Source organism: Pipistrellus kuhlii, unplaced genomic scaffold (genome assembly GCF_014108245.1).
Source record: "Pipistrellus kuhlii isolate mPipKuh1 unplaced genomic scaffold, mPipKuh1.p scaffold_m20_p_7, whole genome shotgun sequence".
NCBI classification, from domain to species: Eukaryota; Metazoa; Chordata; class Mammalia; order Chiroptera; family Vespertilionidae; genus Pipistrellus; species Pipistrellus kuhlii.
Window position 1 is genome coordinate 38214675 of NW_023425573.1, and position 26869 is coordinate 38241543.

Sequence of the window (26869 nt, forward strand, 5' to 3'; positions counted from 1 at the left end):
GCTGCTGCCAACAGCAGGGGAGTCTGAATTTAAAGTTTGAAGCATGCCTAGTTAACTTTCTGCTAAAATAAACAATCAAGGCTCTTTGGAAGAATAGAATAGAATCCAGAATCTCTACAATGATTATTTATACTGTCTTGAATAAAATCTAAAATCACTAGACATAGGGGAACAAAAGAAAACATGGCTCATGGGCAATCAATGCAGACTGACATCAAAATCCCCCAAATGTTGAAGTTAGCAAACAAAGATTTCAAAACAGCTATTATAACTATGCTCACAGACATCAAGGATAATATCTTAAAATTAACAAACAAATAAGAAATCATAGAGACATCAAAAGTATATAAAAAAACAAAAATAAATGGAAATTCTAGAGCTAAAAAGTAAAGTAACCTAAATATAATATCCAATGGCTGGGCTGAGCAGCAGGCTATAGATGATATACGAATAGTGAACATAAAGATAGATGATTAGAATTTATCCTTTCAGAAGAATAGAGAGGAAAAAGATTGGGAAGAAGAAAGGAAAAGATTAGAACAGGGGTTTACTGACCTATGGGGCAATATAAAAAAATATATAAAATCCCAACCTTTAGGTAATTGGAGTTCTAGAGTAAAGTAGGGAGAAAATTTCCCAAAGTAATGGATTCAAGAAACTCAGGAAACCCCAATAGGATAAATGTGAAAAAACAAAACAAAAAAACAATAACACCTACATCTGTGATATCCTTGGTAAATTTTCTGAAGAGCAAAGATGAACAGGAAAAAAAAACAAACAATTTTAAAGCATATATTATACAGAAGAATACAATACAAATGGCCATTGACTTCTCTTCAAAAGAAGTTTTAGTGTAATTCAATGTTAGCATACCACCAGCCAAAAAAGACAGTAAGGACACATGTTCATAAAACCAGGCTTTTAACAGAATTATCAGGAATTTTTTTCTTCAGTCCCATCCTTTAAAATAGATCAAATAACCAGTTCACCACAGTGGACTGATGGAAACCAAGTTATTTAAGAAAACACAATTTTGCCTTCATTATATAAATAAGTATTTGCACCACATTGTCATACCAACCCTTGAAAAGCCAGGGAAGAAAGGACTGGTAGAGAGTTTAGAAAAAGGATAGGTGATTAATTGGATTATTATCCTGACAGCCCCTTCTTCTAATCTCTAGTCAAGGCTGTCTCCCTAGGGGTATATTTTCTTTATATTCTTTGGATAACAAAAGTGTTACTGTTCAGGTCATATTGACCTGATCCAGGACTAGAGTCAGATGAGTTAAAAGAAAAATTTATAACTCTCCTCAGGATCAAGATCAATGCAGGAAAAAAGAAAGGTATTCTTTTATATAGGTATTTCTGAAATTGGAGTTTCATCAGAGACATTCAAACAAATGAATTTATAGAGGTGTTTTAAAGCTACCTTCACAATGGTTGGAAATAGAAAGCAAAAATCAAATAAAACACATAAATCAGAAGTGGAATTGAACATGTTATATTGACTTTTTACAAAATTTGACAACCTATAAGGATAAAAACATCTCAGGGAACCAAAGATAGAGCCTCTTAGAATTCTCAAAAGTTGTATTCTCAACAACTTTTACATTCAAGCTATAAAACGTGATTCTAACAATGGCAGTGGACTGAAGGTCTTAAGCCTTTGAATTTTCTTTCTTTTTTTAGAGAGAGTAGAAGGGAGGAAGAGAGACAGATGGAGAGAAACACTGATGTGAGAGAGATAGAAAAAAGAAATAGAGAAAAAGCAACTTGGTGAAAACAGATTCTACAGGGGGTGGGAAAACAAACATGAAAAGAAATGGCATTAATATCCTCAGAGAGATGAGAAGATATTATTCATTCCTTCTTCATAGCTCTCTGTTCTTGTTTAATGTGTCATACACATGCAAGATGACTGAACTTGATTGGAGGCAAAAGGCAACTAGTCATGACTGTAGTTTTCTGGAAACCCCCAAACCAAGTTTCTCCACGAGAGAGATTCACGTTCTGTCACTCAGCTTCCAGGAACATCCGTCACATCGAAAGTGCTTGAGACTGTCTGTGTCTGCTGCGTTTTCTTTACTATGACAATTGTGTGCACATTAATGTTTTTCTGACAATGGTTACCTTTTGAAACACAATCACAGATGTAGGCAGTTTGCCATTCTGATGGATGGATGGAGCTGCAAAATGTTCGTGAAGTCTATTTCACACATAATAACAGCTACTTACTCTATGCCAGGCTCCTACCATTCTAAGCACTTTACCTATTAGATATGATAGATGCTATGCTGTTGAGGAAACAGAAACAGTGGGGTTAAGTAACGTGTCACACAGTTTGATATAGTACGCTGGATCTGAGCTGAGGCAGTCTGCTTGGAGAGGCCTCTGGCTGAAACCTAAGAGTTTCAGAGATAAAGACTTAGAAGATCATTATTTAAAAAAAGAAAAAAGAAAAAGATTCAGAGGTCTTGAGAAATCTGAAATGAACACTGCTAAAGAAGTATTTCATAAACTTAATTATTTAGAGAGGGAGAAGCCCTTTAAGAAAACAGGTGTTGGATGGGTAAGCAGGACAAACACTAGATTTTTCAGGGATTAGCAATAAGTAACATTTCTGATTTAGAAGTCATTTTATCAGCTGCTAAAGCGGCTGAACGAAATACAGACTTTAGATGGCTATATTATCTACCTGTCTATAAAAATATAAAATAGTATTATCTGAAGAGTAATGCACCTTCATCATTGCAACACCGAAGAAGTGCAACTGGTTCCGGGTCACTGGCAAGGCTGGGTGAGGAGGCCCTTCCTTTCAAAGGTGTTCACACTTATGGAAAGGTTCTTTACTTACAGAGAGGAACACCAAGAATGGCTTCCACTCCTTGAATGCTGGTTCTTGGAGTGGTACACTCATCCCTCATACTGACAACTCTCCTGGGAAGCTGGCATCCTTGTACCCACATTCAGGCGGGCGATGTGTGTCTAGCCATACCCTCAGTGAAGGACTGACATTTCCTAGTAGGGCTGTCTCAGTCCCAAAGATGAAATTGCCGGTTCACATCTGATGAGAGCACAATGGCAGTGGTACCTCTCCGTGCTAAGGTTTGTCGGTTACCCCTCGAAATGCCTGGCTGGATTAAGGGTGCAGGCAGCAAATGGGGTACATCATGAATAACTGGGGTGTTTCTTCAGGCCCTAATGAAATACAAAATGAATTCACTGGGCTGAGGAGATAGAAAACTCTCTGGTGGGTTTATCTGAAGATTTTAGATTATAATATTTCTGTCTATGCCTGCTGCGTTTTACATTTTAAGCTAACTGAAAAAAAGATACAAATAACCCACCTTTGTTTTTGAAGTATAAAAACAAAAAAGCAGAACCAGGAGAAAATACAAAGCACCTGCTATCCCACCACCCAGAGATAAACAAAGATAATATTTTACTGCATATCTTTCCAGACTTTATTTTCAACACACACACACACACACACACACACACACACACACACACGGTGGTTTTTTTGTTTTTGTTTTGTTTTTACTTTTTCATGTAATAATATCAGAATATTAGATTGGAATCTTGAGGATCCATTAAAAATGTCCAGAATTTTATTCAATTTACCAAGCCACTATTGAAACAGGAATTTTTGGGGGGTGAAAAAGACAGGTTCTAGGAAATTTTGGAAATTAAGGGGACCATGGAGGAAGCACAGGGCTGCAGAGCAACAGAAGGTGTATTTCCAAAATCTGCAACAGGTACATTTCCATAGAATGGGGGAGCTGGGAATAGCAAAAGGTTTATAGTTACAAAATAAAGAGAAGGAAGCCCTTCATCCAGAAGGAGAAGAAAACCCAAAGGGAATAGGAAAATAAGGGGGTGGGAGGGACGGGGAGAGGGAGAACCTTGCATGTCCCATGTGAGGTTCAACCTTCGAGCCCAGGAGTTACTATAGTAACCAGTCTCAGGGAATAGTGACCAATCAAAGGGGCTACGGGGCACCAGTACCTGCAGCCTTTATAAGCCTTTGGGAAAAGGAACTCAGTGGGACCCTTCCCCCTCCCTACATGAAGTCCATTCTGTGGGACTCTTTCGCTCTCCCCACTTGGGAGTCTGTACTTGTTCTTCAGTAAATCTCCACCTTTGCTATACCACTTTCTGTTCGTGGATTCATTCTTGGATTCCAGTGGAAAACAAATCTGGGTTCCAGTCCAAAAATTCTGTTTCACTATTGTATTTAGTGTTTAGGAAAATACAAACTTACACAACTAAGTCCCTAATAATAAGGTATATTTGGGGTGGGAGGAAGGGGTAAGATGACTAGTTGATGAAATTTTAAGGACTTTAAAAATCGATCCACTACTAACACCGAATCCTTAAAGCAACATAAAAACAAAACTAAACCAAAAAAAAAAAAAAAAAAAAAAAAAAAAAGGCTGAGGAAAATGATTTAGATTAAAAAGATGAACAGAAAGACCGAAATAAATGTATACTAGCAAGTGCTTACCTGGTCAAAAGCGGAGGAGAGCTTTACCATCCCTGTCTCAGGCCTGGCCATGTGAGTTTGATCTAATAACATACTCATAGCAACAATGAGAAAAGTTATAATTTATTGATCCTATGGCAGGAGCCAGGGCTACACTGAGTAGTTTACATATGTCTCACTTTTATTTTTTGGAGTAATCGCAGATGAACAGGAGAAAAATAAAACCATGTTAATTACATCGTACCCCACAAAAAAAAATGAGACCCCAAAGGTGGCCAGAGGATTGAGATTTATATACCCTTCTGAGCTAAGGACCAGGATAGGAGCTGGGACTTCACAGCGGGAAGCAATTCGGAGGCAGGTGAGAAGAGGAATGCTTGGTAAACAAAGGTGGCAGGGAAGCCCCTCAGGTGAAACAATTGCCTGGGAACTGCTCACTTCCCAGTGTAGGCCCTCTTTCTAATGTAAATTTCTTTTCTAAATGTAGATTTCCCTTACAAAAGAGTGATTTTTATTGTTCCCAGAGCTTCTGCATCTACAGTTTCTTAAAAAAAAAAAAAAAAGTAGCTCAAAATAATCCATACCATAGAGGTGTATTTGGGGGCGGCACATTCAGTTACCTTTCTGTTAGGAGACAGAAAACTATCCCCAAAATGACCTTTAAAAAATTAAACATCTTTATTTTGTTTGGTTTTAGTTCTCAGTTCTGTTTACTTTGGTAAATGGGCAAGAACTTTCTAAGGCGGGCCCAACAAGCGGCTGTGCTAAGCGGGCGCTCCAGCCCAGCTCGCCTTTGGCAAAGTTACAGAGTGAACCCGGAGGGTTGCAGTGATGGGATTTCTTTGCCTTGCCTTGCTTGTTAGTAGTAACGTTTTAATGTTTGGTTTTCAAATGCTGGAATCAGCAGACTCAGGAATGAGGATTTGAATGGGACAGTGTGTTAATGACCATTGCTTTATATTTATGTTTTTGTGTTCTTATTTGGTTTTTGTTTGTTTGTTTGTTTTTATGTTTTTGTGTTATTTGGTTTTTTTGTTTGTTTGTTTTTATATTTTATTGATTTTTTACAGAGAGGGAGAGAGATAGGGAGCTAGAAACGTCCATGAAAGAGAAACATCGACCAGCTGCCTCTTGCACACCCCCTACCAGGGATGTGCCTGCAACCTACGTACATGCCCTTGACCAGAATCGAACTGGGGACCTTTCAGTCTGCAGACCGACGCTCTATCCAAGGAGCCAAACCGGCTTCAGCTGTGTTCTTATTTGTTTTAAACTAGAATCAATGTTGTCCCTCAATCCAACCTGCCCCCTCTCACATACTGGGAGCCCTCAGGGGATGTCCTACTAACAGCTTAGGCCTGGGCAGGGGTCCAGCTCCCTCTGATCACCATCTCTACCCCTGCCCAAGTCTGCCCAGGCTGAAAGCCTCTTGGGCAGGAGGGAGCCACAGCTCTCTGCAATTGATTGCAGGGGGTCCACTCCTGCCCAGGCAATCACTCCCAGGGGGTTCGCTCAAGGACTTGAGCAGGAGCAGAGCCCCAGCTCCCTGTGATCCATCGCAGGGAGGTCCACTCCTGCTCCAGGCCAAAAGCCTCTGGCTTTCTACCAGGGATGAGCTGGGGGCTTTTGGCCTGGGGCAGGAGCGGACCCCCAGCTCCCTATGATCAATCACAGGGGGTTCACTCTGCCCAGGCCTTACCTCATAATGACCTGGGTGCCAGGATGTTCCTGGGCACCTATGTATGCAAACTAACCGCCATCTTGTTTGGGTTAATTTGCATACTCACTCTGATTGGCTATGGGTGTAGCAAAGGTACAGTCAATTTACATGTTTGTCTATTATTAAGATTGATTTCAGAGAGGAAGGGAGAGGGATAGAGAGAGAGAAACATCAATGATGAAAGAGAATCATTGATTGGTTGCCTCCTACACGCCCCCAGACTGGGATTGAGCCCACAACCCTGGCAGGTGCCCTTGACTGGAATCAACCAGGGATCTTTCAGTCTGCAGGCCAACACTCTATGCAATGAGCCAAACCAGCTAGGGCTCTTTTTTCAGTCTTGATATAACATCTGTGCTAGGGAGCTGCAGAATAAATATATCTTTTAGATATTCCCAGACATTTCTTTAGTAAAATAACAAAATTTGAGATACCTATCCCATTTAATAGAAGCAATTGGCAACAGGAATTTCTTCTGAGAAATTCTTGTTTAAGATCTGCATAAAATTAAAGAGGGACATTTTCCCATTATTGTACATGTATGCTTTCCTCCTATTGATCTGTCTTTGTCAGTTTAATTTTCAGACCCAGCCAGGCAAACTAAGAGGGTCAAGGAAAACTTTTCCACCCACTACAATGATGTTTTTCTCTGCTGCTATGATTGGAATCAGTCTTGCAATGCCAATATTGTGTATGGGGGCCACAATGATCAGAATTAAGGGCTAAATTTAAGTTCTTCTGCATTCCAACTTGGACAGCACTCTACATGTTTCTAATGCCGCCAGGGACATCTTTTCACCTTGCAAAATAGAGATAAGGGCGTTCTTGCAGTGACAAGGGGTTTATGGGCCTGTGTATGGGCTGGGGCATTTGTGGCGTGGTTGTTAAGCACCGAATAAAAAAAGAGCATTGTTAGCTCTGACACTTTTCCTGTCTGTGCTTGAGAAACTGGTCTACATAAAAATGATCCATTGAGAGAAGAGGAAGGGTGTTTTCTTTCAAGGAACTTGGCTAAGGAAAGTTGCTCACAGCAGAGCACTCAAAAGCACAAAGGTTTCCACTCGCATGTAAACGGTCTTTTATTGAGAACCAAACCACAGTCCGTGAACTGTCTCTCTTTAGGGACAACAAAAAGCTCTCAAGATAATGACTGGACAAGTATCATTAATCCCTCATCCCAGCAAATAGATGTGATAGCCTGGTTCAGGTTGAAAGGGACACCCTTCAGGACCACTCAGGAGCCATTCATCTTGAAAAGCTGCCGCACTAAAGAAACGTCTTCAACAAGACAAAGACCTGGGGAACAACAAACTGGACAACTCAACATTAAATAAGATATTGTCGATAAAGCACTGGTCACGTAGTAAGCTGTAGTTAAATTGTTGTTACATTTATTTCTGCTACTAAGACTAGGAGAGAGACGCTGGCCAGTGTTTATCAGTAGTTAGATCCGTGGTCGGCAAACTGCAGCTCTTTCGCCCCTTGAGTGTGGCTCTTCCACAAAATACTTTGCGTGGGCACGCACATACAGCACAGTGCGATGGAAACTCCGTGGCCCATGTGCAGAAGTTGGTTTTCTGCCTGGGCGAGTCTATTTTGAAGAAGTGGCATTAGAACACTCAAAGGGCCAAAGAGCCACATGTGGCTCCAGAGCCGCAGTTTGCCGACCACTGTCCTCGCCAGTCTTTTCCCTGACAAAGACCAACTTCGATCTTTACTGAGTTCATTTGTCTTTTTGCCTCTAAGATAACATATCTGCGAAATGTACGGGTAACGGGTAACGTGTAACTTCCCTTTTCTCCGGACCCTTCAGGGCACCAGGACCTTCCTTCATTGTTATTGTTATCAACTGTTAATTATGTTACACTATCCTCTATCCATCCATGTAAAAGGAGCATATGTCCATCTTTTCACTTTTTATCCTATCCCAGAGGTTTCCTCTCTTTGCTTTATCCCACCTCCTTAACCTATCACTAATGGATTTCATGTAATCCACCTACGCCCCGGACTTTCCTTTATGGCAATGTATAAATACAGATGTAACCAGCCATTCTCCAGAGCATTTTCTCAATTCATTAAAGTTCTGCTGCCCGGCATATGTGGACAGTTTGGCTCAAATAAACTCATAAAAATTCTTTACCGGTATCATTGTTTTTTTTGTTTGTTTGTTTGTTTTTTGTTTTTTTTTTGTTTTTTTTGTTTTTGTTTTAAGTGAACACAATCAATTTAACTGTGTTTGAACTAGCTACAATGGGACTCTGCTTCTTATAGTGAAACTTCCGTTAAACAAGTAGGTGTTGTAATTTTCCTTTTGCACCTTCTTGGCACTTCATCCGTGCTGGTGAGAAGTATGGGCTTTTGGAGAAGCGGTCATATAGAATTGGATCTCTCACTTTTAATGAATTCGTTTTGACCTCTGATAAATTAAGACAATGATTTGCTATAATGGTTCAAATTTAAGCAAAGATCCTTATTGAGTGTGTTATATTAAATACAGGGACTAATGAGATTTTGTCTTTTTTTCTTAGACAAAGAGAAAGAGTAATTGGATAAGTTAAAGTTCTGAAATTTTGAGACTTTCAGAGCCACAGGTCCCCCAGGCAAGAATGTAATGCATACAGTTAGAGGAAAGGAATGGAGGAGGATGGTATGCAGAAGGAGCCAAAGAACTGGCCAAAGAGTAAGGAATAAGTTATTTCTGTCCCATAAAATAAATGACTTTTTCTACCTCTTTCTTTCCAAATTTTTAATTTAGTATCTAGGACGATAATTTCCCCCTACCTCTGAGACTTGTTTCTGAATTAACAATGGAAACCAGAGGGAACGCAGGGCCAGTGCCTAACACACGGAAGGAGCTCAGCAAATGTTTGCTTACCTGAACTGAACAAGAAAATGTATCTTTCAGACAACTTTGTTAGAAATACTTATTTCATAAGACAAATAGTCTCTTGAAAGCACCACAGAATCCAGAGAAAATCAACATCAGCCTGGTGAAAGAAAGAGGAGATGCAATTGCCTTAATGTTTTGTTTTTAGAAGCATTTAGTCACACCTACCAGTCCACCATGACTTTCCTAATCTCCATGGTGACTCAAGAAGGCTCAACTATACCAACATAAGGTAAGTGCTAATTTAGAGCTGCCAGACCTCATGAACTTCAATTTCTCACGTGACTACACATTTCACAAAGCACTGGGCTTCCAGGAGAACAGTATAGGAGGAGCTGGCTGGCCTTGAGCTCTGCCTTTGCCCATAATCCACTGGGTGACCAGACAGATGCTTCACCCCTACAGATTTTTTTTTTTTTCAGCTATAAAAAGAAGACATTAATCTTCTGGAGAAGGTCTTTAAGATGCCTTCTGGCTCAAACACTAAATTAAAATATGCTCAAGTTCAAAATTTAGATTGTGGGAAATGTAAAACAAGCAGAAAATGTGAAGTTCAGGAAAGAAGATGGCAAATTACAATGCAGGGGCGGGTAACAGGAATTTTTAACAGTGTCTGCGGTAGATGACCCTCCAGTGATTCATGCCTCCTGTCTTCATACCTTTGTGTGATCCCCTCCCATATTGAAGAGGGCTGACCAGCATAAACAGTGGGATTTACAGAAGTGACTGAGTGTGACTTCTGAGGCTAGGTCATAAAAGACATGGTGGCTTTCACCTTATCCTCTTAGATCAATCTGGGGGCATCTGGCTACTATGTCCTGGGGACACTTGAGCATGTAGAAAGGTCCACATGAGAAGGGGTTAAAGACTCCTGCCAAGAACCATGGAGGGAACTGTCTTGGAAGCAGACCCTCCGGCACCAGTTAAGCCTTCAGATGAATGTACCTCCAGTGAACACCTGGACTGACTTCATCAGAAACCCAAGCCAGGATCAGTCACCCAACCAACCCCGCATTCCTGAGCCACAGACACTGTGCGAGATAACAGATGTTTATGCTTATTTTAATCCACTGAGTTTTTTTTACACAGAATGTCTATTAAAAATAAATAAATAAATGTTTTTACAACATGCACTGGTTGTTTCATCTTCACTCCTTAATTTATTCACTTATCAGAAAATTTATTGAAAACTTATTCGTGCCAGACACTGTGCCAGGTAGTAGAGATTCAGGGGGAAAAAATAAGCTTCCTATCTTCAAGAAGCTCAAAATCTGAGAAGCTGGGGGTGCGGAGAGTGGTGCCAAACCATAAATGCTTGTAACAGATGCCACTTTAAAAACCCTGCTTTCATATCGCATCTCCTCTTCCTGTTGGTGTTTTGAGTGTAAAAACTTTGGCTGTGGCTTCAGTGGTTGAAGAGAATGCCGCATGATTGTTTTTAGTTTTAATAAGAGTGATCAATACCATCAGCTCCCCTTTAAATGCTAATGAATGCTTTAACACAGCAGATGCAAACATACAGTACACTGCAGATTAAAATTAGGCACAAAATTAAATTGCTTACACATAGCAAAGGAGGCAGTTTGGACATCTTGATAATCAGTCACAGACAGCTGACAAATCTTGAATTGTCCCTGAACCAACACGAAGTCTCCCGCAGCCTCAGCCAGAACAGGCCTCATCTGGTATCAGGAGTGTGTGTTGCCTGGTGTTCTGGGTACAAAAAGGGGCAACAGACAGGCCAGCTTTTCAGTGAAGCTGTAGAAGCAGCCCCAGCAGGATGGTAGAACCCACTAGGATTAGGAACAATTGATATCAGAAGGGCACCAGAATTTGTTGCCCTAGAATATGCTTCTTTGTCATAAGGATTATTTTAGGCTGATTATTTTTAAGGCTCAGAAGCTCTGGAAGCAAGGAAAGTTACCTGTTTGTAAAAGATAGAAGGGGTACCTTCATTTGTAAGGAAAGAGAAGGATGACCAAATCTCTAGAAACTTGCATCCATGAGCAAGGCAATGACTTCCACCTGCATAGCATCCTTACTCTGTTTACTGTGCTTTTCCTGGTCACCCCTGTACCTGGCTCCCTACCCCTACTCACCAACATCTGCTTTTGTCTTTAGATTGAGGTAGTATTAAGGTGATGGGTTGGGCCATTTGGAGGAGTTACTCCTTTTTCCTGGGAATCTCTCCCTTGTATACAGAAGTTAGACATTTTTATCACATTTATGTTTCTTTTTCTCCTTTTAATCTATCTTTTATTAATGGGGTGGAGAGGGTTTCAGCCAAGATCCTAGAAGTATAGAGGGAAAACTGTTTTTCCTTCCCATATTAATTAAAACAACAACAACAACAACAAAAACAGAACTTTGGGCTCTTGAAGTGAAAAGTGATATAATGGAATTCTATAAATATCTAAAAAAGACAGCGTCTGTGTGTGAATTTCTTGAGCATACATAGAGTTTTTATTGTCTTTTATTCCTGCAACAAGTGTTTATTTGAAAGCCTGCTTTGATAGGACTACTCTAGGTAGAGTTCAAAATGGAAATGAGTTCACTATGATGTCAGCGGCTGCTTCTAGGGAAGAAACAGACAGACCTTTCTGTTGGGGGCCTTTGGTATACCCAGAATCTGCTCTCCGCAATAATCTCTGTTTCAGAGCTGTGCTTCATGGCCAGCTCCCATTGGCAAAGCTCACAAAAGGCTGATGTATAAAAGTGGCAATTATTGGAACACGAGAAATACAACTCTAAAGTTGACCAGAGATGGTTGTTGAGGTCACTTAATGAGCATGAGATTAAAACAAGAACTTAGATGGTTTGATGGTTTGTTAGGCTGGTTAATGAGCTAATCAATCAATGCATTCATTCAACAAATAGATTGAGTACCAAATATGTGTGTGAGATACACTGGTGATCAAGATAGGCATAGTGCCTGCCTTCATGGATCTGGCAATCAGGTGAGGAATACAGACAAGCAAATTTTGTGACCATGATAACAAAGGGGGAGACATATGATTGAAACAGAAGGTTCTATTTGAACACATCAGGAAGGGCCTGCCCCAGAGCTGGGTGGGGAACAGGGAAGGTTTCCTGGAGGTCAGGATATCTTAGCAGAGAGCTGAGGGATGACTTAGTCAGACGATGTAGGGGAAGCTTGATGGAGGGAATAAAAGTTTTGGAGACAAGAGAAGGCACGGTAGCGAATTTAGTGGGGCTGTAGTGTGATGTTTGATTGCTATGAGGAGAGGCAAATGGAGATGCAGAAAAGGTAACAGGAGCTGGATGACGTGACAATCTCCACAATAGGTTTACCTCTCTGCGACTGGGTAGATTCTCAAGTCAGTTTGGGAGGAGCTCTGCTGGACAAGACTGTGCATAAACCTTCATGACTATCCCGTCCATGAAGATCTGGTGTGGATAGTGCAGCTAACCTTTTCCTTTGTGGATAACCTTATTCTGGGCTTCCAAGGCTGACACTCCTGGCTGTTCCCCAAACCCACCTGCAACCCTGGCACTGCCTCTAAAAGACCCAGGCTCTCTTTGGATTGTTTCATAGCTCCCCCATCTGACTTACAAATGTTTCTCAGGCCTGAGAGGTATTGCAGAGTTGTGGCCAGTCCATCCATGAATTCTTGGGACTTAGTCTTCTTTTCCTATTGTCAATTTTGTGGACATCACTGCTCTGTTCTCACAACTTGCAGAGGAGGGGGATGGCAAGAGTTGAGTAATGGTGCAAGGGAGCGTGTGGCAAAAGGTTCCCAAGAGGAGGACAGTGGAGAAAGTGGCTGGAACTAAGGGAGGCCTTCAGGGAAGCAGATGTCAGCTGCATCCTGAGAGCTGAGTGAGATTCATCTAGGATTATAGGGAAGGAAACTCTTTGTGACAGCTGAGTAAATGGAACATCCGTTAAGAAGAGTACATTCTGATTTTAGTTTTGAATGAACTATGAGGTCATAAGTTGCTTTCATTTTTTAACTCTCTTGCTTTGGCCACGTAGTATTTGACCAGCTGATTACTCAAAGGGAAAGGGTAATTGAGTAAGAAGTCACTGGTACCTGCAACACTAACGCCTTGACAATTTTGACCATGAACTTGGCACTTATTCTATGTCTGCAGTCTCATAAACCAATTCCAGTAATAGAAGATAGAACAGGCTCCAGGTCTTATGCTCTGAATTCCTCAAGGCATCTTGGCTTAATTGTAGCTTCTCAAATCCAACAATGGCAAGAGATTTTTTATAAGCCTCCTGAATACAGTGTCTACAATTCAAAATTTCAATGAACAAGTTGGCACAACATAAGTCATGGCATCTTATAACTGAGTAGTTTCTGAGAGCCAGTGTGTCAGATGCATGCCATAGCTGTACCAACTTGTTGAGGTGAAATAGAAAGTTACAAAGAAGGCAATTAGAAGACATGCAATATTTGGTAATTCTAAACAGAAACAGTTGCAGTTAAGTCAGGATGCCCTGAGCTGTGGCCAAAATGTTCTGACCCTGTCATTATTTTAAACCACTGGATGTTCTGATCTTGCTGTTTTGACCTATATCCATGGGAAAAATTTTTTTAAGCAGAACTATATAACTATTTTTGTCAAGAAAGAATTTCATGGAGTGAATGCCATTACGTCAATTTAATTTCCTGATTCTCTACCCAACATAATAGTTTCTCTTTTTCATATTACATTTTTATTGTACTAATTTTCTTCCTGTGAAGTCAGTTCTTTTCAATTTAAATTTTACAATGAAGATTTTCATATATCAAATTTTCTTTTGTTCAGACCAATTATCATTGTGCCACTAAGAGGTTTTGTGTGTGCCCATTGTTTTTATTCTGATTATTCCCAGGTCAGATTTTCCTCTTCTAAATTTTACTGTGCACAATTTAAAACATTGCAGCTTACTTTTATTACTTTATGAACGAAATTCATGACTTGGTTGAAAACAATTTTCAATTTATATTATATCTGAAGTAATCCTTGATAAATAACACTCGATAAAATGTTTTCCTTTACATATTTAGGATTATGTAATTGTTTGGGTTAGTTCTTGTTTATTATTTATTGAGCTTGAGAGAGAGAGAGAGGGTAGAGGGAGAGAGAGAGAGAAATTGAGAAAGAGAGAGAAACATCCATGTGAGAGACACATCAACTGGAGCTGGGGTTGAACTTGCAACCCAGGTATGTGCTTTTGACTGGGCTAACACCCTAACCATTGAGCAACTTGGGCCATGGCAGAACATCCAAATCTTATGTTATTTTTACAACTAATCTTATTATTATTTTTACAACCAATAAGCAGACTCTAGATGTTCTTATTTTGGTTTTGGCGGAGAGCATTGATGCTGACAAGAATTTTCCCATGAGATATTACAAAGTGTCCAGTTGTGTGGATTGTTGGAATAACCTCTTTGTGACTGGCTGCTACACTAAACAGGGCCGAGGTCACTAAGTAATTTTACTACCAGGTGGGACTCTCTAACCCATGGCTGAAGAAAGGCAAGAAGGAAAACCAGCAATCACTTACAGTGCCTTTTAAACTAGTTTTAAATAATTCCCCAGAATTCACATTTTTGTTTAGTAGTTAAAACCGTGTTTTGTGTTCCTTTCAGAGTGACTCAGTTAAGACCCTGTGCTCAGCTACTTACCAAAAATTCTAGTCAAAGAAAATATTTTATTGCATTTGAACGAAATTCATGACTTGGTTGAAAACAATTTTCAATTTATATTATATCTGAAGTAATCCTTGTAGCATACCGTTAAGATAGCATACTTTGTATTAGTCCACTTTTCTTTACATTTAAACAGGAACAATGGGAAACGTAACTAAAAACTGTGGTTGAGATAAGCTTAGTGAGGAAGGATCCAAAGGGAGCTTTAAGCCTTAGTGAAGACATCCAAGATGGAAAAGAGTGCCTCGCTATTTGACTTCACCATTTCCCATTGCTTTTGCTTGTAAATGCAGATGGCAAACAATATGACTTATAAAATCAAGTTGTTGAAGCAATGTTTAGATCACAGCTTTCCCTCATAAATAAAGGCCATTTCCTACAACCTTGACTTGAATACTACCCAAATACAGTTTTCCCCACCGGGTCTGAGCACTGGATTAGAGCAGGGCAGCCACTCTGGGAATAATGTACGCATGTACTCGATGACTCATTTCTCTTCAAAGAGGACTGAACCCCTCGTCATTACCAGGGTGTCATCAGGATTTCTGCAGGGCATGGCAAATCCTGTGCATGGCCAGGGACACTTGATATTTAGGGTGAGTGAATGTTGAACAGAATCTCAGAATATATTGAGTGACATTAATTTATTTGACACATAATAAATTTTTTGCGCACCCCAGCCCTCTCCTCCCTCCCCCACCCCCCAGCCCCAGCCTTTTTGGTTTGTAAAATTTCACAAGTTGGATCAACAATTCCCATCCTAAATGGCAGGCAGTTTTCTCACACCGGCACAGTGTTACCTCTTTGACCCCAGCTGCTTAGCACTTTCTTGCTGCAAAGATAGTGTTGCTGGAACAAGGATGTTGGTAATTTTAAGTTTCTCTGGCTCTTAGCTTGTGACATTATTATCCTGCTCTGTGTCGGTTTCCTTACAGATTTTAGGTTTCTGACATGCCAAGTTTCCCTCTTTGGCTCCTCCTTTGATAAAATGTTGGGGGGAAAAATATTCAAAAGCCTCCAGTTGCTTAGGAAAAGAACCACAAATCTCCTAGATCTTTGGTTTCTGATGAGTCTTAATGAATGAGATATGCATCGTAATCAACATTAAGCTCAATAACATTCTTTTATTGCCTAAAAATGACAGCCTAAATCAGTTCAGCTCTAACCATAATAAAAACCCAAATATCTCACTAAAATAAATACTAACCAGTAGTGTTGAGACTAGGATGAAGCAAGTGAGGCACTTGCCTTAGGCACAAAATTTAAGGGGTCGTTAAACAACAACAAAAACCCCCTCAAAACCGAACAGCTCAATAATCAAGATACATTATATTAAAAAAATAAAATAAAAAGAAAAGAAAATTAATGCCAAAAAAATCATGTTGAAAAAAAATCAAAATTTTAAATAAAGACAAGATCAGTAGCAGCACCTTGTCAAGCCATATTGGAGCCTTAGACAAAAAAGAAAAATCATTAATATTGATTCTGTCTTTATCTAGGATTTTGATTTTTTTTTATTGCATATTTTTTGCATTAATTTTCATTTATTTAAGTATTGCATGAACACCTTATTTCTCTTGATTGTTGAGCTTTGGGGTGGTGCTCCCTTAAATTCTGCACCCAAGACGAGTGCCCCAGTTAACCTCATGCCAGTGCAGGTCCTTGCTAACCAGGCCAGCAAGGGTTAGGGTAATACGATGGCAGTAATATCCCCTTCTCTGAAAATGTTAATTTTTTTTGGAAAAAATAAGTACATTGTGATTGAGTCTAGTGACTATCCTTGGTCTACCAACATCCATAGTTTAGGGTCTGGTTTGGCAGTAGTTTCAATAAGAACGTTTTTCCCAAATCCCCCCCAAAATGGAAAAGTGGTCTTCTTGTCAGTTCTATCTGAAGGCATCATATTATGAAAATCCATTAATTTAATTTTATTTTTTTTTAAAGCTTGCTTGGGGAAGAAAACTCATCCACTCATCAGAAGGTTCTCCTCCCGCGGTAGCTTCCTCGGGCTCTCTCTCTGCTGGTCTTGGCAGGGGACGGCCTGTGGGGCTTCTTTCGATATTCCACCTTGGTCCACCCGCCCTCGCCGCCCTTGCTCTCCTCTTCGCCGGCGCCTCCCGAGTCCGGCTCGGGGTGCAGAGGCATCCCTGGGATGGTCCGGCGCTGGGGGCGGTCGTTGGGGCTTCGCCTGAAGTCAGGGGACTGATGCGCGCTGAGCGCGGACCGGTGGACGCGGTAGAACTTGCCGGCGCTGCGCTCCCTGGACGGCGTGGAGCGCGCGCCCTTCCCGCCGTAGCGCCCCCTGGGGGAGGAGCTGAGCGACGCGCTCCCGCGCTGCTCGTACTTGTTCCGGCTTCTGCCCAAGGAGGAGGGGCCCCGCTCCAAAGAGCTGTCGCGGGCCAGGCTGGCAAAGCCGCTGTCCCTGGAGTTGAGGTGCAGAGAAGAGAAGTTCCTGGAGAGCCCGTACTGGGTCGGGGAGGAGCTCCTGGACTGGTTTATGGGGGTAATCTGTTGGTACTTAATGGGCACCTGGGTCCGCCTCACGGCAGCAGCGTAGGAATCCTGGTCGTTGAAGTAGGGGAAGAAGGGCGACCCCAGGATGGGGTTGCTCTGGGAGCGCTGTAAACCGGTGTTGGAGGCGATCTGCCGCATGCGCAGGATGTCTAACCACTGGCAGTCGGCATCTGGGAGAGAAAGGGAAGTGAGCATCTCTTAAGCCACAGCAACGCTGCACTGCCTAACTCCTCGGCCTGTCTCTGGATGATGCAAGCCTGGGATGCTCTCTAAGCTTTACCATTCATAGACATTCTAGGCTGGGTATAAGGACATTTCCTTTATTATTATAAACTAGAGGCCTGGTGCACGAATTTGGCCTAGTCTGCAGGATCAGGCCAAAACCGGCTCTCTGACATCCCCCCACCCCCCAGGGGTCCTGGATTGTGAGAAGGTGCGGGCCAGGCAGAAGGACCCCACTGGTGCACAATCAGAGCTGGGGAGGCACCACAGGAGAACTCCGGGGCATGTCCAGCCTTTCTCCCTCAGTCCGGATCCACCAGACCCCAACAGCAAACTAATCTCCCAGTTGCATCTACCTCCTGGTGGTCAGTGCATGTCATAGTGACTGGTCAACCAGTTGACTGTCTGCTCCCTGGTGGTCAGTGCATGTCATAGCAAGCATTGAGTAGCTGTAGCACATCATTAGCATATTATGCTTTGATTGGTTGAACAGCTGACTGGCTGACTGGTCACTTAGCATATTAGGCTTTTATTATATAGGATATGTTTTTTTAAAAAAATTAAAGGCCTTACTTTACACTATATTTTTACACTTATATGCTATATGCTTGTCATTGTTCCATATGCTTTATTTATTTTATTTCATTTAATCATCTCACTATTCTTTTCAGGCAAATAAATACTAATAATCTTATTCCATAAAGGAAGGGCAAGTTTGGGAAATAAATAACTAGCCCAAAGCCACTCAGCTACTAATTCGTGGCCCTTCTGCATCTAAATCCCATCTTCTTCCCACTTAGCCTTGTTCTCACTTCTGAAAACACTGTGTGAGTATGTTTGGATGGCAGGGGCATATTTAGAAAACAAAAAGCTTTTTCTCAGCGAGCACTTTTAAGTCCTCAAGAATTCTGCAGGTAAAAAGAAATTGGATTCCAATAGGAGACAGCTAGAGATTGTTTGGAAGAAAGACAGTTCTTATCTCCAGAGGAGAGATTCCTGAAGTTCAGGAATAAGAAAATTATTTATTTATTTATTTATTTATTTATTTATTTATTTATTGCATGGAAATGAAGCAAATAGGAAAGGTTAAGGTAAAAGAAAATGGTCAATTAACAAGAACCATTTTGTAGGCTATATTTTAGTAAATAAGCAAGTTTCTCACACCTGGGATCTCTCCTGTCTTCTCCAGGGGCCCGCACTACGTTGCCCACATTCTTGAGTTCCCTGGTGGCCCTCCCTGAGCTCCTGGTGGAGCTTCTGACAAAAACAGAGGATGCTCACTTCTCTGTGCCAGCAAGTAGCTTCCCTTTGAAGGGTCCTAGGTTCAATTCCCACCAAGAGCACATGCCCAGGCTGTGGACGCCATCCCCAGTAGGGGGCGTGCAGGAGCCAGCGATCAATGATTCTCTCTCATCATTGATGGTTCTGTCTCTCTATCCCTCTTCCTTTCTCTCTGAAATCAGTAAAAAATATATTAAGAAAAGAAAAGAGAAAACTACAGCAGATGTGGAGAGAGAAGATCCCTACAGATTTCAAGGGTGGGGTGTTGTATGGATCAAAGGTGTTGCATGCATCAAGTGGGATCATGACTATGACAGTCCTACAGAAGTAAAATGTGCCTTAAAATATTGTTTGGAAGGGGAAAATTGTTATAGTAAGAAGTCCTTAAAGGCTTGATAGTATTTGCATGCAACACAAGATTGTTGAATTAGCAAATGAAAGAACGTAGAATTCCTTCTGTAGAGAAGCTAGTGAGGGTCAACACTTACAATGTGAGGTTAGTCATGTAGAGACAGCATGCCCTAGGAGATGTTTGAAGATGCATTTCTGGCTAAGAAGGCAGGTAAAAACTCAAGCTCCCCCATCCCGATGATCAGAATATCTTCTTGTGATCAATTGTGAAAGAAAATAACCCAATCAACTGTGTTGACAGAGGAAGGCAGGTCCAGCATGCTATCCAAGTATTTGTTGGGGAGTTTGGCTTACTGTCCAGGATTCTGGGCCTTCTGGTTGGTGCATCTGTAAAAATATCGGGGCTGGTTGACAAGCCAGTCCTTATAGTAGAAGACATGTAGCCAGGCCCTCATAACTCTGTGACACTAGCCCTCAGGGTCCTTTGTCTTCATACCAACAAAACACCTTCTGATATGGCTTTTCAGGTAGATTTTCTTACTAAGGAAGAATGCACTGATCAGAAAACATGCATTTCTGGTTTGTTTGCAGGTATATTTCTCACGATAAAAACCGAATTGCATGGGTTTATGCATCCACCCCCCCATTTGCTTTTTAGCTTGTCACAGTCCTATGGAACATAGCTCTGGGCTGTATTTGAGTTTCTGGACCCACCAAGGTGACAGTCAGAACCTCTGATTGATGACTAATTTACTAATTTACTATCTGGGCCTTCCTCCAGGTTATTTCTAAATTGTTTCTTTATATCATCTATAATTACCATCATCACTGTCCATTATATGCATATCATGTTTTCTTTTCCTCTATCCTCTCTTGCCTTTGTTTTCCTGCTCCTTCCTTTCCTCTGTCCCTTCCTCCCTCCAGCTCTCTTTCCCTCCTTCCTCGTGTCATTCCTATGCTTTGATGTATGTATGCTATTCAGGACTCAGGAAGTTGCCCCAGTGATAGCAGTAGCTTCATAAGAATGTTTGTTGGACATAGAAGATTCATATCTTTATCTACAATTTTGAAAACAAAATATATGTGTGTAGAAATAGATATACTTACTTTTTTTAGCAATATAACATTGTCATTAATTTTCATGTTTTATCATAGTTATCGAAATATTGAAGTTTATTATAATATGCTCATATCTGTAAGTCTATAAATACTATTCAAAACAAATATTCAAAAAATAGAAGAAGGGCCTTAGCTGGTTTGGCTCAGTGGATAGAGTGTCGCCCTGTGGACTGAAAGGTCCCAGGTTTGATTCCAGTCAAGGGCATATGCCTGAGTTGTGGGCTTGGTCCCCAGTGGAGGTTGTGCAGGAGGCAGCCAATCAATGATTCTCGCTCATCATTGATGTTTCTATCTTTCTCTCTCTCTCTCCCTTCATCTCTGAAATTAATAAAAATATATTTTAAAAAATAGAAGGAAATATTATATTAGAGAGCTATTATCTATTCACAGAGTGGCACCTGTCCCTGTCCTGAGGACTTGGTACCTAAGGGTTTGGAGTCTGGTCTAGTGCACGCCTAACTTACTTGAATTAGACCTGCTTCCAGGATTGCCCTCTGAGTTGGGGAATAGTGTCTGAATGGCAAGTTGGACGGCTTTCACTTCATCCTGAGGCTTCGTTCTATTCCACTGGATGGGATGAATATGCTTGGTGCTTTTGGGAGTTCTAACATCACTCTGTAAAAAAAAAAAAAAAAAAAAAAAATGAAACCCATAACCAAATATACACGTTAATAAAATAGGAAGGAAAGAAAATCAGGTTATCATATCACTTCAGTTTAACTTCTTAGAACACTATAATAAATGCATTAGGTGAAATATTTATAGTTTGCTTAAATGTGATAATTTGATTAAAAGACACATTTTAACCACTTTATTCCAGATGATAGCACTTTATTCCTTAGTGGAGTATAGTCATTAAAAATGTGGCTGTCTTCTCTCAGAATTTATTATATTTGGCCAATCTCAACTTACTTCTTTTTAAATAAGAAATGAAAACAACAATTTCTTGTCTTTATAGTTCTTGAAAGCTGACATTTTGCTGACATTTTGCTGAATAAATAAAAATCTGACCACCATTTTGCTTGCCTGCCTCTGATCAGCAGGGTAACTGGGTGAGTGTGGGTAGTTTGGTGGGACTAATTACTCTATGGAAGGTGCAGGGTAACAGATACAAAAGGGAGAGAGGATAGAGTCCATACCAAGAATTTGGAAAAGAAGAAGACACCAGATCAAGACACAGCACTTTCTTGTTCCAAAACTTCCCTACTCACCAGGTGTCATGAAGCAGGATTCAGGAGCCTCTCAGGATTCAATAAGGTTACAAAAAGGTGTTTAAAGAGCCCCTAAGTGACTGTTACAAATGCCAGTGGCTTTTCAGCATGGGGTCTGAGAGGAAGGAGAAAGAGGACAGAAGGAGAAGAATCTGGTGTAGTGTGTCTCCTTACTGACTAAGAAAGGCAGAGAAGTCTAGCTATCGATAGTATTACTGTCAGTGTTTCCCAAAGTGTGGTACACATACCCCCAGGAGTACAGGAAGAGTTTGGTGGGGGTATGTGTTGCACCGGAGTTTGGTGGGGATATGCACGTGCTTAGCTGCGCCTAATTCTACATTCTCATGAGTACGAGGGATACTCAGCATTACGAAAATTATAGAAGGGGTACACATATTTCAAAAGTTTGGAAAACACTGGTCTAGAGAGTAAAAAGAGGGTTTTCCTCATTGGTGGGGTGGGGACTGGTCAACAGGCTCCAGAATAGTCTAGATTCCAAGTTCCTCAAGACCAATCAACCTTTGTTCTTAGGTTTTGTGTCCTGCAAGCGACACTTTGACAATTAATGCTATTTCTCAAGCGCCTCATCCCTGGGACTCTATGCACCCTGGCTGGTGAGGACACATAGCTGCTGTAAGTCTATTGGCTTCCAGCACTGGGGCAGGGAACTGGCTAGGGTTTGGATTCTAATGTTGAAAAGCCAGACCTAGATGGTTCAGAAGACCATCCTAATGTGCTAGTGCCGTGGTTAGCAAACTGCGGCTCTCGAACCACATACGGCTCTTTGGCCCCTTGAGTGTGGCTCTTCCACAAAATACCATGGCCTGGGCGAGTCTATTTTGAGGAAGTGGCATTAAAAGAAGTTCAAGTTTAAAAAATTTGGCTCTCAAAAGAAATTTCAATCGTTGTACTGTTGATATTTGGCTCTGTTGACTAATGAGTTTGCCGACCACTGGGTTAGGGCATGGAGAGCACGTGGAGGCTAACTCCTACGTCTTACTGCTGGGAAGGGAACAGAAGGGACAGCTGAGGACGAGTGGACACTGTGTTTATAGTCAGAGGACCTGGTGGGACTCCACACACAAAGACACGGACAACTTCAAACCTGGGACTACCTTCCATCTCTCCCAGTCTATCTTCCTTAGCCGCTAAGTGAAGACAATGCTACCTGTCTTTCAGTTTTTACACAAGATCGATGAGCTAAAATGTGTCAACTCCTCTTCCAGTGCGTAGGTCATATAGTAAATCCTTACTGAATGCTCTTGAATGAATGCATGAAATGCACAACATACTGATGGAAGATGCGTACCAATATCTCCATGTGTGTCAAGACTTGGGGCTATAACTGGTCCCCTCGGCTCTAGTCCCCCAGGGTTTCTCTACTTTGTACGTCCCATCAGCCATGACTTGTTGCTAATTTTCAAAACATAATTAGATTATCTTAAGCACTTGGCTTCCCCACTGTGCTGAGAGTAAATCCAACTCTTCCCTTTGGCCATGAGACTGCATGCTCCAGCCCGCCTACCTCTCTAGCTTTGTCATTGCCCTCTGTGCCTCAGGAACTTACGCTTGTCTTTCCTCTGGTGTTTCTTGCTTCTTCCTCCTCCTCAGAGAAGCGGCCTTCCCTGGTCACACAATCTCATGTCTGAGTCTCACTATGTTCTGGTTAGCACTTATCACTCCCTGACATCACTTGTTTATTTGCTACTTATTTATCCTCCATCTCCGCCCTCCCCCACTGGAATATAAAACTCAACAGACTACAGAGTTAGTTTATCCTAATCACAGAACAATACTTGTCAGTAGGCATTTGTTAAATATATGAATTTCAACTTCAATGGTATATTTTTTAGTGTAAGTTATTGTAATTTTCTGTATATAAAATCTATGGAATATGCTTTTGATAATAACCTCCTCCTCCCCCCCACTTCTGGAAGATAGTTGAAGTTGAGTCTATCCTTGTGAAGAATTACGGATCTACTCTTACCCCTAAACTCTAAGCACTCTGTTTTATTCACTGGCATCCCCAGTACATAACACATTATGTGGCATGTAGGAGGTGCTCACACATTAACTGATGAATGAATGAATGAATGAATGAATAAATGACTACCTCAGTCTCTATCTAGGAAAGTGTATCCTATTCTCTTTCCTCCCCAACACTTTGTTGGAGTAATTATATTGATCTTCCCATATTTACATTAGTTCAATAGTTTCTCATCCAATAAACGTTAAGCACTCCGAGGGAGCAAATAAATTCCTATTGAGATTCCTATTGAGATTACAGCTCCTCGACCCCTCCACCTCACCCCATCCCCGTCCCACGCTTACCTCATATGTGACGGTACATTCTACAGTCTGATTTTCTGTTATTCCTACAACCCACTTCTCCATTACAAAGGGGGGCTGAAAAACAAAAGTTAGGCCAGAGTAGGGCAATGGTACAGCCTGTTCTGCTACAGCATTTTCCCTTGAGACACAATTGGCAAAAGGGGGCATAATGTGAGGTTAGCATGGAAGTTGCACTGTTTCATATGTGATTACTCATAGCACGCTAGTGTATGGGGTTTGGTTTTTATAAGACATCCTTTCATATGTTTACAAACATCCAGTTCTGATCTCCCACAATCTTCTCTTTTCTGATATATCACTCAATCCTATCATTAGGTCATTCATTCATGCTAATATTTTGAAGCATCAGCAGAAAACTTTCTCACAATGAAGAGAAATCCTTAATAATATAAGACTGGGCAGTACCTTCCTTCAGCAGTGGCCAGTTCAGTGGCTGCAACAACCTCTCTGCTCTCCCCTATATTAGGCTATTGGCAAAGCTGTGCATGCAAATGAGATGGTGGAGACATTTCCCACTGTATTAAAACAAAGGATCAATGAAGAAGTGTACGCCTTGGATCCTATTTTAATTTTGATGAAAATGGTTATTATTAGAAATTAATCTCTTTCTTCTCCTCCCCTTAACCTCCCTTCATCCCAGGGGTCTGTGACCTGGGTGCAAAGCAAATGCAGCTGAGATTTAACTGGGCTAGTGGGTTTTTTGTTTGTTCTTCTTGTTGTTGTTTTGATTAGAATTTTTGTTGTTTCTGATTGTGTTAAAAAATTTTACATATTTTGAGTGTTCTGCCCCAATTCTACTTTCCCTAAAAGCCCTATTAATGCTGGCATGTGATTTTTGCAGACAATGTGGTTCATCAGGAATGCATATGTGGCATTATAGCAGAAACACTTGTATTTGATTTAACACCTCCACACTGGTCTCTCTGCCCTGAACACCTTCCTTCCCTTAGTGGCAATGGCTTGGATCCTAAGTGACACTGAAGCAGTGAACAACTGCTGCAACCAGAGTGCACAGGTAGGAAGAAAAGAAGTACCTGTCCAGTCTTCAAGCTGTCACAGCAATATGGCCCAACAAAATAAACTTGCAACCAGATCATAACCTTTACAGGTAAATAACACCATTGAAACAACTCTACTACTCAGGGAAATCCAACAATGAATAGCAAATCAACCTACTGGATGATCTCGTGAGGGTAGCAATTTTAAATTAAAAGGATATGGGAGTTTAGCAATGTGATGCCTGGGAAGGGAACATATTTGCAAGTCTAATGATGTGGTTTTGAAGACTTTTCACTTCCCACGTTTTTCTTTGCTACCAACCCCATTTCCTCCACTAACACCAAACACACACTTACTGGCAAGAGTGTATGAGGATTAATGGCACATGTGAAGTTCAGGGTGACAGTCTTATGGATACCATGACTGTTGTTGACCTTCTACAATTTAAGCCTCATATATATATTTTTTTAGTGTGATTGGGATAGAGTTGAATATTTCCCCCCCAACTTCTTTATTTATTGAGTCTTTAAAAAAAACCTTTATTGTTGAAAGTATTACAGTTGTCCCTTTTTCCTCCCATTAACCCCTTCTAGCATGGCCTCCCCTCCGCCACCCCAGGCCTTTACCATTCTATTGTCTGTGTCCATGGATTATGCATATATGCATGCAAGTTCTTTGGTTAATCTCTTCCCATCCACCCACCCTTTCTTCCCTCTGAGATTTGACAGTATTTTGTTTTATTTTATTTTATTTTATTTTATTTTATGAGAAGCTAAGCATTTCTTTAAGTCTTTTTTAAGTGTTTCAATGGGCAGGCTGCTACCACTGACCCTAAAGCAGGAACATGCTCTCTGGCCTCTCCAGGGATTCATAGGTGTGAACTTCAAGGAGCTGTGAAGACTTCAGCACATGCCTCGTGACTAAGCTCGTTGCTGCCCTTCAAGAAACTGAGCACAACCAAGAACACCTTCCTCCTCGCAACTTTTCCAAAGTTTAAAATGAGCCAAAATTTGAGGTAAATATTTTCATCTTTAGCATTTTCTTTCCTTTGGTAAATGACAGAATGAGCATAAAGAAATGTAGGAAAAAATTTAAATGACACCTTCTGTAATACTTTTTAGCTCACACAGCATAAGTGAAATTTTAACAAAAAACTATTATGATCTCAATCTGCTAAATAAAATGTGCCTTTCAGCAGTCAGCTTGAGGCTCAGCTGATGTGAGAGCATCAACAGCACAAAAGCACACTGCTGGGGTATTTTAATGTCTTTGTTTGATATATGTGAATTCATAAAAAGCTTTTAAGCCGTAAATAGAATCCTACCTTTGTCATCTTTAAAATCTCTGCATCAGGTAGGTTGGTGTTGAATGTCACGTCTTTGATGTAGGTTATTGCAATTTCATCCCCATCTATCTCCATATACATTTTCCACTTACAGTCCTGGAATTAAAGGCAAAATTACAGAATTAGAGAAAGTGAAAAAAAATTTTTTTTAGTCTCAATGTTTTATAACACATGAATTATCCTAATAAAACCCTAATATGTAAATCGACTGAACTATGGAACAACCAGTGGCTATGATGTGCACTGACCACCAGGAGGCAGACGCTCAATGAAGGAGCTGCCCCTTGGTGGTCAGTGTGCTCCCACAGGAGAAGAACTGCTCAGCCAGAAGCCAGGTTCATGGCTGGCAAGTGCAGTGGCAGTGGGGTCCCATCAGGAGTCCTCGACTGGAAGAGGGTGAAGGCCCAGCTGAGAGACCCTCCCTCCCCCAGTGCATGACATTCATGCACTGGGCCTCTAGTTTTATTTTATTTTATTTTATTTTATTTTATTTTATTTTATTTTATTTTATTTCTAAAATATATTTCATTGATTTTTTACAGAGAGGAGGAGAGAGGAATAGAGAGCTAGAAACGTTGATGAGAGAGAAATGTCGACCAGCTACCTCTTGCATACCTCCTACCGGGGATGTGCCCGCAACCAATGTACATGCCCTTGACCGGAATTGAACCTGGAACCTTTCAGTCCAACACTCTATCACTGAGCCAAACCAG

General features: G+C 41.0%; 1 protein-coding gene across 7 annotated transcripts in view; it reads right to left on the reverse strand.

The window, feature by feature from the left end:
• Nucleotides 1-15866: 15866 nt before the first annotated feature.
• MAP3K20 (mitogen-activated protein kinase kinase kinase 20) overlaps nucleotides 15867-26869 on the reverse strand; it is a 136833-nt gene continuing 125830 nt past the window's right edge. For all 7 annotated transcript variants that reach the window (XM_036422324.1, XM_036422322.2, XM_045575253.1 and 4 more), the window contains 4 exons: nucleotides 26136-26252; nucleotides 23792-23866; nucleotides 20714-20864; nucleotides 15867-17446 (listed from right to left, as the gene is read on the reverse strand). In XM_036422324.1, coding sequence (XP_036278217.1) covers nucleotides 16737-17446; nucleotides 20714-20864; nucleotides 23792-23866; nucleotides 26136-26252 — 1053 coding nt within the window. In that variant the 3' untranslated portion in view covers nucleotides 15867-16736. The remainder of the gene's footprint in view (nucleotides 17447-20713; nucleotides 20865-23791; nucleotides 23867-26135; nucleotides 26253-26869) is intronic.